The sequence below is a fragment of the Gigantopelta aegis genome, chromosome 14 (genome assembly GCF_016097555.1).
Source record: "Gigantopelta aegis isolate Gae_Host chromosome 14, Gae_host_genome, whole genome shotgun sequence".
Taxonomy (NCBI): domain Eukaryota; kingdom Metazoa; phylum Mollusca; class Gastropoda; order Neomphalida; family Peltospiridae; genus Gigantopelta; species Gigantopelta aegis.
The window spans coordinates 14,215,296-14,227,663 of NC_054712.1; the positions used below are offsets into that span (position 1 = coordinate 14,215,296).

The 12,368-nt window shown below is 39.8% G+C and overlaps 1 protein-coding gene across 1 annotated transcript in view; it reads left to right on the forward strand.

Moving 5' to 3' along the window:
- The window catches only part of LOC121389097 (U3 small nucleolar RNA-associated protein 25-like), an 8,990-nt gene extending 884 nt beyond the window's left edge, over positions 1-8,106 (forward strand). Inside the window, exons 2-5 of the mRNA XM_041520713.1 lie at positions 4,814-4,830; positions 5,409-5,484; positions 6,753-7,367; positions 7,884-8,106. Coding sequence (XP_041376647.1) covers positions 4,814-4,830; positions 5,409-5,484; positions 6,753-7,367; positions 7,884-7,921 — 746 coding nt within the window. The 3' untranslated portion in view covers positions 7,922-8,106. The remainder of the gene's footprint in view (positions 1-4,813; positions 4,831-5,408; positions 5,485-6,752; positions 7,368-7,883) is intronic.
- The last annotated feature ends 4,262 nt before the right edge of the window (positions 8,107-12,368 follow it).

Consider the following 12,368-nt stretch of genomic DNA (forward strand, 5'->3'; position numbering starts at 1 on the left):
GGTGCTAACAAGATATTTAGCAAACAAAAATAACTATAATAGCTGAGTTCCTATACGTACAGTCAAACTTGTGCAAGCCCGTAGGAACCGGGGTGGGCAGGGCGGTGTGTCTGTGCGTACCCCCCCCCCCCCCCCCCACACACACACTGAAAATATATGGATGTTTTCCTACACATTATAAATAAAGGTAAAAATGTTTGTCTTTAGTGAAATTAATACAAATATAAATTAGACATTTTATCCCGCAACCACCGTTTCTATTGACAAAATATGATGAAGGATAAAGCAAAGTAATGTCCTACTACTAGCAGGACATGACATTTGACGTCATTCATGTGGCATCACACGCATAGCCTACATTACAAAATCGCTCATTTCACCTCGTACAATGTGGCTGAAATAGACCTAATTAAAATAATAGCTTTTCCCCTTAATGTTTATGGTCTTCAGTATAAAGATAATAGCTAGTTATTGAAATCAGATATCTGCTTTATCCTGTTCAGGCCAAATGAGAAATTCCGCTCGACAGAGCCTCGCAGAATTCAGATTACCTTCACAAGATAAAGCAGATATCTGACGTCATTAACAAGTTATTCTCTATATAACACCTGGACTCTTTGAGAAAGAAGAACTACTTTACTGTTATATGTTGTCGAACATATGCTTAAGGACCACAAAGATAATTAGATAGGAAACCCGCTACTGCCACTCCATGAGCTACTCTTTTCGATTTGCTGAAGAGATCTTTTGTATGACCCATTGCACAAGCAGCATACCACGGCCTTTGTTACATCAGTTGTGGAAAAAAAGCCCAATGGGCAACTGCCGTTGATTGATCCTAGACCGACTGTGCACCAGGCAAGTGCTTTACCATTGGAATACGTCCCGTCCTTGCATGCTTTAATGTCTGCAATGGACACCCCATGGAACACATTTCCGAAATATATTCTAGATGAATGTAGACTTTCATGCATAACGAAATTGTCCGGGTTTTTTATGTCCGACTCCCCGCCACCCAGCTAGATAGTGTGCCCCTCTCCCCCACCACCCACATATATCGTTCATACGGACCGAGTTGTACGTGGATGTGTACATGAAGTGACCTATAATAAATGTCGTCATGGACGAGTAGGTTGATGTAAATGGATTTAAAAGACATGTTTTTTCCTAACTGTGCACACAACATTAATAGTAAAGTTAAAGTAAAGTTTGTTTTATTTAACGACGCCGCTAGAGCACATTGATTTTTTATTTTATCATCGGCTATTGGACGTCAAACATATGGTCATTCTGACACTGTTTTTAGAGGAAACCCGCTGTCGCCACATGGGCTACTCTTTTTACGACAGGCAGCAAGGGATCTTTTATTTGCGCTTCCCACAGGCAGGATAGCACAAACCATGGCCTTTGTTGAACCAGTTATGGATCACTGGTCGGTGCAAGTGGTTTACACCTACCCATTGAGCCTTGCGGAGCACTCACTCAGGGTTTGGAGTCGGTATCTCGATTAAAAATCCCATACCTCGACTGGGATCCGAACCCAGTACCTACCAGCCTGTAGACCGATGGCCTGCCACGACGCCACCGAGGCCGGTCACAACATTAATAGATGCCAAATTCTAGGCATTGGATCACAATACTTCCAAGAAGATTATTTGCATAGGAAAATTTAGTATTCACCAAGAGTCTGCTGTTACACAGTGTGTTTGGGTGTGACCGTACTACATACACGTTAAAAAAACCATCAACAATGGCTGGCATGAGAGTGTACGTAGTACCAGACGCTTGAGACATTCCGAGCTCTTCTCCAAGGATGAAAAGGACGCCCTCTTCCCATATTGCCTCAAGAAAATTATCTCTTCCAGAATAATAATTATGTTAATCCAACAGTTATTCTTGCTGGTGACCCATCCTAACCTCTGGTGCATTCTGAATGATTGGCTGCTGAAACCCCACCATAATCTAGAATCTCTTCCCTTAATTACTGGTCGATGCAAATCACCATCCTAACCTCTGAGGCATTCTGAATGATTGGCTGTTGAAATCCACCATAATTTAGAATCTCTTCCCTTAATTACAGGTTGATGCAAATACTTTTTATCAGCCCAGCAAGCACTCATAATCGGGGAAATAAAAATATTTGTGCTCTACAATTTATGTATCTATCTGTCTGTCTGTATGTATGTCTGTCTATATCCATATCCATATATCTATATATACGGCTTTAGGTCTGTATCTTAAGACACACGCGGGGCGGGATTTAGCTCAGTGGGTTGAGTGCTTGCCTGAGGTTCTTGCGTTAGTGGATTCATTCAACTGATCGGGTTTTTTCGTTCCAAACTAGTGCACCACAACTGGTCAAAGGCCGTGGTATGTGCGTTCCTGTCTGTGGGGAAGTGCATATAAAACAGCCCTTGCTGCTAATGGAAAAATGTAGCGGGTTTCCTCTGATGACATCCATTAGCCGATGATTAATTAATCAATGTGCTCTAGTGGTGTCTTTAAACAAAACGAACTTTAACTTTTGAAGTTACACGCACGCACGCACGCACGAACGCTCACACGCACGCACACACTTTTAAGAACATCGTTGATCATTCCAATGGAGCTGTTTTTAAAACAAAAGTGCTCAAACGATTTATGGTGGAATTTTAATGAATTTGTATCTATGTATGGGGTATTTCAAGCTCTGACTGTGAAAATGTTTCATCGGTGACAGTACATTTTTATTATCTCATATTGATTTACTCACCAAACATTACAATATGTGCAAAATGATAAAAGTATAATGACTTTTAGATCTTGTATACAATTGTACAGTAAAGAATCAGTAAATGCTTTAAAAAGTCACTTTTTCCTTTAATTCCAATGTATTTAAAACTCCGTTTAAGTAGTGAAGATATCTACTTGTGTGTCTGTTGGGTGTTATTTTAAACAACACAACTAATGTTCTCTTTGTTGCATTACAGAACATATGATTAATTCGACTACACACGCTAAAAAGGAAACGTCATAGTGATTCATACACCTATTCACTTTATGGCCCGTGAATAAAAAAATTGTCCGGTGACTTATGATTTTTTTTTTTTTTTTATATACTAGTAATATAAGGATATCTTTATAATATGTGAAAATTTCAAGGTGTCATGACTTTTAAATTTTGTCCAAATAGTATCATTTCCCCTTAAGCTTGAGATTATATGATGAAGGGTGTATTACCCTCGTGTGTTTCGGTATCGTCAGTATCATTTATGGTTATGCTCGCCAGAGGCTTGCATAATACAATTTTTATTCCTAATATATGATATTGACGATACCGAAAAACACTCAGATAATAATATATATATATCTGCCTGTCTGTCTGTCTCGCTCTGTCTATATAGCAATAATAATTATATAATAATACATTTTAAATAATCTTACTTCTTCTACTACTACTACTAACACTACTACTACTACTACTACTACTACTACTACTACTACTCCTAATGCTGCTGATGCTGCTGCAAATAAATAAATAAATAATTAAATAAATAAATAAATAAAATAAATACAAATAAATAAATATAAATAAATAAACTTTAACGTTGACCTAAACGCAAAAGTATTTGATGATATTTTCAATCAGTTTATTTTTCACCTGCCTTATAATGAACATCCATATGTGCAACTATAGCTCAAATTTCAGTGATCCAGGACTGACAGTTACTGAAAATTGGAGCTAAACGCGACAGTTGACACCGCCCGTTGCCGCCTCCAGTCATAAGTCTACGAAACGGGGGGGGGGGGCAATCGACCATTTATTTTTTACATTTCAACGTATTTTCGTGCTTATATCCAATTAAGGTTCAAGCACGCTGTCCTGGGCACACACCTCAGCTATCTGGTCTGTCTGCTCAGGACAGTGGGTAAGTTGTTAGTTGGTTAAGGGTGAGTGAGAGAGAAGAGGGTGCAGTGACCTTACACCTACCCATTGAGCCCTTAAGAACTCGCTCTGGTTTGGAGCCGGTACTGGGCTGCGAACCCTTTACCTATCAACCTGCAGTCTGATGGCTTAACCACTGCGCCACTGAGGCCTCTGACCAAAATTGTACGAAACGAGGTGGGTGGGGGGGGGGGGGGAGCGATCGTCTGTTGTTAGGCACACTGGGACATGAAGAGGGCGCTCTAACCCTGAGCTACATCCCATGCTGATTATACAGATGTTGTATTCATTAATTACGACCGCATGGTTATTGTGTTATGTCTGATTAACTCCAAATAACAAGACATGTAAGGGTGTTTGTATTTGTAGTTTCGCGGTCTACGCGTCATGGTATGCAGCTGGTGATATGGCATGATTATTATGAACACACTTTGTGGTCTTACCTAGTCACAGTTATATTCGCCAGTAGCGGATCCACAGCATCTTAAAGGGGATGATGGTACATCTATGTCAAAACGAGTCGGTGCTAACAAGATATTATGCAAACCAAACAAAAATAACTATAATAGCTGAGTTCCTATAAGTACAGTCAAACTTGTGCAGACCCGTAGGAACCGGGGTAGGGGTGGGGAGGGCGGTGTGTCTGTGCGCGCACCCCCCCCCCCCCCCAGACACACACACAGAAAATATATGGATGTTTTTCCTACACATTATAAATAAAGGTAAAACTATGGCTTGTGGCCCCTCCATTCATTATAGGGGCTGATACTCCCCATTATTTGTTGCCCATCTTCACCCCCCCCCCCCCCCCAATCCAGATATCGTTCCTACGGGCCTGCTGTGTTAAACAGCCACCAAAGCAGTATAATTCGTGGTTTGTTAACACAGGTGGTTGCTTAAAACAGGTCAGTTTTAACTATATTACATGATTTAGGAGATACATACAATTGCGGCCTGTTAACACAGGTGGCTGCATTATACAGATGGTCGCTAAAGCAAGTTTGACTGTAATAAGGGGTGATTCCCCCCAGGATCTTAACTGGACCTGCCGCTGTTCATATACTGTTTGTTTTAAAAGAAATTAACAAAACAGATGTGACTGCCAATTATCTACATTCTGCTGACCACTGGTGACATCTGCTGGACGAGTTGAGAAAACTTCCATATAAAGGGCCAACAGTTTGAACGTTAACCACAAAACACTTCCACACTTTCACGGACCATTTCAAGTTCTACAGTGGACGTTTCCAGAAACAATACTAAGGTAAGTTGTGTATGGAATATAATAAGCAAATTGTCACTACAGACTGTTAGATTTAAAACTGTAATCTCCAGAATGGCTTTAACATTTAAATATTTAGAATGGATCAGCCAGTGTCTTTTCGTCACATCTCATTTTCCCCTTTATGACGGCTTTAAAGTGACCGATCCCTCTGGTATTAAATTTACAATGATTTTGATTTCATGTTTTTATCTCTTTCAGATGAAATCTCTGGTGATCGTTTTGGGTCTTCTCATCTCGTGCACCCTCAGTTACAGAATCACTATAGAATGTGACGGTAAGTATTTAACCACAAAAATATTAATTAAAACATTATTAATATAAAGCTGGTTGTTTACCTGGCATTAACACTAAAGTCGTCTAAAACCTGTTAAAACAAATTACAGTTTCGGAATATGCAATATCTATAAAGTATTATACATGAATATAGGTTTGCCTTCTGCAGAAGCGGATCTAGGGGGGGGGGGAGCAGGGGCCCGCCCCCCAATTTTGCGACAGTTATAATTTTATTATATATTAATATTATTTGTTTTACAATCCCCCTCCAAACCTCCCCCAAATTCCCGTGACATTCCGCCTGAAGTCACTGGGGTCCCCTCTAAATGGAGTTTATGGATCCGCCACTGTTTGGTAAAAGTGTTGTAAATATTACAAGTATCTTTAAATATCACTAAAAAATTAATTGGGTCTCTCTTAGCTGTGTATGGTATTTCTGTCTAGAAAACATTTGCTTGCTTAAAATATAATATTTTTACCACATCTAGTTATGCAAAATCTCTGAGTGTATTACAAGCTGCAAATTTCTCCGGCACCCAATAGCCAAAACAATTTTTTAAAAACCACCCCAAAAAACTAATTATCTTGGAATAAAGTACATGAATATGATGTTGATGACCTGCTGAATAGTGTTAAATTGTCACACATCCTGGCGATTCAGCAGAATGACTTTCTAAAAGTATTATTATAAAAAATTTTTTAAAGTATTAACACACCTCCAGGTTTACTGAAACTGTGATGCGCGCCACACGTAAACGTGAAAAACGTCTGTTGAACTAATATTAACATTGAGACAACCATGGACGTACCTGAAACCAGAAATGTATAAATATGATTATTCTAAGCAGGGAACTGTACGTTTCAACCTGACGTACCGTACAATGTTTGTAGAGGGCCATGTACCAGTCCTTTAACGCTACCTTCCTGCTACCAAAGCGGAAGATGTACAGTTCAGTGGTGGAGTGCTCGCTTGATGTACGATACGTCTAAAGATCGATCTTCCTCAGCTGAGATATCATTTATGTTTTCCATATTCCAACCAGTGTTCCGCAAGTGATATATCAAACCCCGTGGTATGTGATGCCCTGTCTATAGCACAATACAACAGACCACTTTATACTATCTGGCCATAATATCAGCCATGTTTAAAGGAGTGGGATTCTTCGTTCATATTTCATAGTTACCATACATCTACAAACCCAATACCCGTTTATTAAGCAATGTGCAGAAATATAAATAAACAAACCTATTTTAACTCCTTTTTTTCAGAAGATGGTCTTGGACTTATAGGCGGAGACGGGACAGGGATGTCAGGCTTACTTTCTCTTCTAGCTGGCAAAAAGGGTGCAGGTCTTGGACTTGGTGGTGGTATGGCAGGTGATGGTCTGAGCCTGGGGGGTGGTGGTGATGGACTGGGGCTGGGAGGTAATGACGGTTTTGGCCCTGGTATTGAAGGTGATATGTCTGATGCCGCCGACCTCTACGATGTCCTAGGAAGCAGCCACGATGACGAGGGACTAGGTCTGCCTAAGGACGCTGATCTTTTGGGTTTGGTCGGAGGAGACGATAATGATGAGGATGATGACGACGTGGACGATTTGTCTGCATCGCTGAGGGAACTCGCTAAAGCTCTTCAAGAAAACAAGCAGACCGCTGAGGCTGAGGCTCTCAACAATGCTGCTGACGTCATTGACAAACTGAGCGAGCAGTTGAACAAGGAGGTGGAGGGTGAGTTAAAGAAGGGGGAGAGCGAGCTGGAGAAGGAGGCTGAGAAAGCGGCACAGGAAGAAGATGAAGAGGACAAGATGTTGGAAACTGAGCTGACTAATGAGGTGGACAAGGAAACACAGGAAGAGGCCAACGAACAGAAAGAGGAGAACAAAGGTTTGTTTCATTATTCACACGCGTTTATATAAAGAGCCCGTGCTTATGAAACTTTACAGTCCACACTCAATCTCTGATGACGTCACACACATACAATTTGGCGTTGACATTAGTGTCTCAGACCATATTAGAGTATCGAGTCAAGACTCTAAAAGGTTTTTTTTAGCACCAGGTCAGATGCTTAGTGAAAGGAATATATTAATTTTCAAGGCCTAAAATACACCGGAACTGGGTTCGGACCTGGGTCTGGCGAAAATGAAACATCTTTATTCATTTTACTCACATTATTAATGAAAACAACAATAAACCAACCAAAAATTACTACATTAGGTATGGTCATGTTTGGCAGAAATATTTGGCGGCCATCTTGAAATGGCCCATCGGGCACAGAGTTGTGAAGCATGCCAGTGGCAATCACTGTGCTAAATTGCTGTTATCTACTCCACTATTATAAAAAATATGAAAAACGTAACACATAATTAACCAGAACTTGAATTTGTTCAATGTTTTTTTCAGTCTTGGAACAACTTGATTCAACATCACCTCTTCCATGAACAAACCAGTTTATAACATAAGCTGTACGATATCGACTGTGCTGAACTGGAAAACCATCTGATGAAATTTGTGTTACAAACACAGCACAACTTACATCGGGACGCCAAGGAGTATATATGTAAAGAAACTTCATCTGTGATGAAGAAATACTTTATATTACTGCAAATAAAAACTGTTACTACAACTGTCGTCATGTATTTTATTACTACTATTTAATCATTGTCATATTTAATACAGTATATGGTTAGCTTGAAGAGGATATCTGAACAAGCAATACATTTGTTCTGTAATGTGTATATCTGACCGAAAAAAAGTCACATCTTTACACAAAGCACAGTCCAAGGTCTTTACGACTGTCAGCCCCGTTTAAGACTGTCGCTTTCTTTTACGAATGCCACTCTCCTTTACGACTGTTGTTCCCATATACGAATGTCGCTCCCATTTACGACTTCCACTTCATTATACGACTGCCACTCACTTTTACGACTGTCGTTCACTGTTACGACTGTCACTCTCTTATTAAACTATCATTCCATTTTACGACTGCTACTTCATTTTACGACTGCTACTGACTTTTACAACCGTCACTCACCTTTATGACTGTCTTTCCATTTTACGACTGTCAATTCATTTTACGACTGCTACTGACTTTTACAACCGTCACTCACCTTTATGACTGTCTTTCCATTTTACGACTGCCACTTCATTTTACGACTGCTACTGACTTTTACAACCGTCACTCACCTTTATGACTGTCTTTCCATTTTACGACTGCCACTTAATTTTACGACTGCTACTGACTTTTACAACCGTCACTCACCTTTATGACTGTCTTTCCATTTTACGACTGCCACTTCATTTTACGACTGCTACTGACTTTTACAACCGTCACTCACCTTTATGACTGTCTTTCCATTTTACGACTGCCACTTCATTTTACGACTACATATAAAAGATCCCTTGCTGCTAAGAAAAAAATGTAGCGGATTTCCTCAGATGACATCCAATAGCCGATGATTAATTAATCAATGTGATCTAGTGATGTCTTTAAACAAAACAAACTTTTGAGGATACACACGCATGCTCACACGCACACGTTTAGTTCATGTTTGTTTAGTTATTTAACAAATATCAAACTCAGGAGTCTAGTCATTCAAACACACACACACACACATACACACACACACACACAAAACACACAAAACACACACACAGACACACACACACACACACACACACACACACACACACACACAAAACACACACACACAACTAGTTACCGCCTTCGCGTTTGACCTAATTCAGTCAACAGCAGCGCATACTGGCTTGTGCCTATTTTACCACAGAGAAGGCTGTAAATGGTCGTACATTTATGCGCGAAGGAAAGCTGTACATATTAAAATACTCTTGTCGACGACGCAGCAACGTAGTTTGATATTGTTTGACTTTGTTTACCAGTTTGTTCAATATATGAAGGGGACTAGGTGGGATTTTCCCCGCTTTTAAAATCGCCATTAGTAAGCCAATCAAAATTCATCTGGGATGTGACGTCACCGTCCCCGCTTAGGAGGGTAACGCTGACGGGGTGACACCTCTCGCAAGGTTAAGTGAATCCATGGCAAAAGTGCCCCAGAACCATCAGTTTTACCACTACTTATTACCTCAAATAGGAGATACTCACCTGGCAAACACAGCAGGTTCCGTGTACCTTTTAAACTTTGAAACTTTATTTTGGTACACTCGGGCTGTCACACGATAGCATATAAAAAATTATTGTACAATGGGTATTTACAGTGACAAGATGGCAAAAGACGTTCTTCGTAGAATATGTACAATTTATATACAAAGATAATTCCAAATAGCTATATACACATTTTAAAAATGAAGACACATGGTGACAAGACAATCAAATATAGTAGACATATTTGTTTTCAAGTCAGTATTTAGTGATACCGAGACAGCTCAACTGACAGCAAGCGTGGAGCATGGCTCTGTCAAGTAGTCCCATACCGAAATGGAAATACTGCGGCATCACCAATCATCTCATTATCATTACTTATATGTTTGTTATGTTCTAAGAAAAGAAAAATGTCTTTGTCTCTGTGGGGGCGGGACGTAGCCCAGTGGTAAAGCGTTCGCTTGATGCGCGGTCGGTCTAGGATCGATCCCCGTCGATGGACCCATTTGGCTATTTTTCGTTCCAGCCAGTGCTCCACGACTGGAATAACAAAGGCGGTGGTATGTTCTTTCCTGTCTGTTGGATGGTGCATATAAAAGATCCCTTGCTGCTAATCGAAAAGAGTAGCCCATGAAGTGGCGACAGCGGGCTTTCTCTCTCAATATCTGTGTGGTCCTTAACCATATGTCTGACGCCATATAACGGTAAATAAAATGTGAAGAGTGCGTCGTTAAATAAAAACATTTTCTTCCTGGTCTCTGTGATATATGCTTGTGCCGTCTTTGTTTTTCTTTTCTTTTCTTTTTTAAAGGAAGTATAGGAACTATGTGGTGCAAAGACTAAACTCAATTTGATTCAATATTTTTTTTAATCTCACCTTTTAACACCTTTTTTTATACACAATACATTCATATTTGATAAACCACTCACTCAACATTCAGTTATTTAGAGAATAAACAAATAACAGACACTTAACGTAATCAATATGAGATCGTGCAGTTATTACAACTCTTTAAACGAAAAATAGTTGGTTTAAGAAAAGGAAAAACAATTAGTATGGGTTTTAAGAAATATTTCACAAATAACTTCGTAACAAATTAAAAATCTTGAAAAATTATGTAGTGGAAAAAGTACAAGGAAGTGCAGATTCATGAAACGATAACACCCCCCCCCCCCCCCCCCCCCCCACCTGCGCGTGCTGTAACCTCACCTTGGTGCAGGGGTGAACATTATTTTTGAGAATGGCCAATACAGCACAAATTGAAATTTTGAGTAAAAGTCAGTATCTATTTGTGATATTTGTATTTTTGAACGGTTCTTTACACTGTTTTTATTTAAATCTTGAATTTTTATATTGATGTTGATCATCACTTTATTTGTTTGCATTACCTTAGTTTGACACCCAATAGCCGATGTATTTTTCGTGCTGGGGTGTCGTTAAACATTCATTCATTCAACTACATGTATTGATGTTGATCATCACTTTATTTGTTTGCATTACCTTAGTTTGACACCCAATAGCCGATGTATTTTTCGTGCTGGGGTGTCATTAAACATTCATTCATTCAACTACATGTATTGATGTTGATCATCACTTTATTTGTTTGCATTACATTAGTTTGACACCCAATAGCCGATGTATTTTTCGTGCTGGGGTGTCGTTAAACAGTCATTTATTTAAAAAACCCGGATATTTTTGTTATCCATGTCAGTCTACATTCATCTAGAATATATTTCACAAATGTGTTCCATGGCCTGTCCATTGCAGACATTAAAGCATGCAGGGGCGGGACGTATTCCAGTGGTAAAGCACTTGCTTGATGCACAGTCGGTCTAGGATTGGCGATTGGCTCATTTGGGCTTTTTCTCCACAACTGATGTAACAAAGGCCGTGGTATGCTGCCTGTGCAATAGGTCATACAAAAGATCCCTTCGGCAAATCGAAAAGAGTAGCCCATGGAGTGGCAGTAGCGGGTTTCCTCTCTAATTATCTTTGTGGTCCTTAAGTATATTTTCGACAACATATAACCGTAAAGTAGTTCTTCTTCTTTTTTTCTCAAAGCATTCACCTGTTACTGAGCGTGACGTGTTATAATGTTTTATTAATTTACATTTGTATACATCTCACTAAAGATAATAATTGATCATTGATGCACCGTGGTACTATAGTTATTGCCTTTAGAAAAAAGATGTACGATAACGGCTACTTCCTACTAATGAAATAATGTATTCATTTTATGTAAGATATACAAGAGCAAAATGTCCAGAGAACTCCTGTCGTGCAGGCTGACGTTTGTCAAGCCAGTCTTGGAGTGGCAGTTCTAAAGACGCAACAGGAAGCATTTAACTTTCTGGTTAGTTTTAGTCGTAAAGGGGAGTAACAATCGTAAAGGGGAGTAACAATCGTAAAGGGGAGTGGCAGTCGTAAATACGAGGTAGGAAGGACGTATTGTCCCCGGGAGTGGCAGCCGTAAAGGGGACTAACTGTCATAACAGGTGGAGACAGTCGCAAAGGGGAGTGACGGTCGTAAAAGGAGGTACCAATCGTAAAGAGGGGTAACAGTCGTAAAGGGAATTACTGTTGTAAAGGTGAGTAACAGTCGTAAAGAGAGTGACAGTCGTAAAGTGGAGTTACAGTCGTAAAGCTGAGTGACGGTCGTCAAATGGAGTGGCAGTCGTAAAGATGAGTGGCAGTCGTAAAATGAAGTGGTAGTCGTAAATGGAATGATAGTCTCATAAGAGAGTGACAGTCATAAACTAGAGTGACA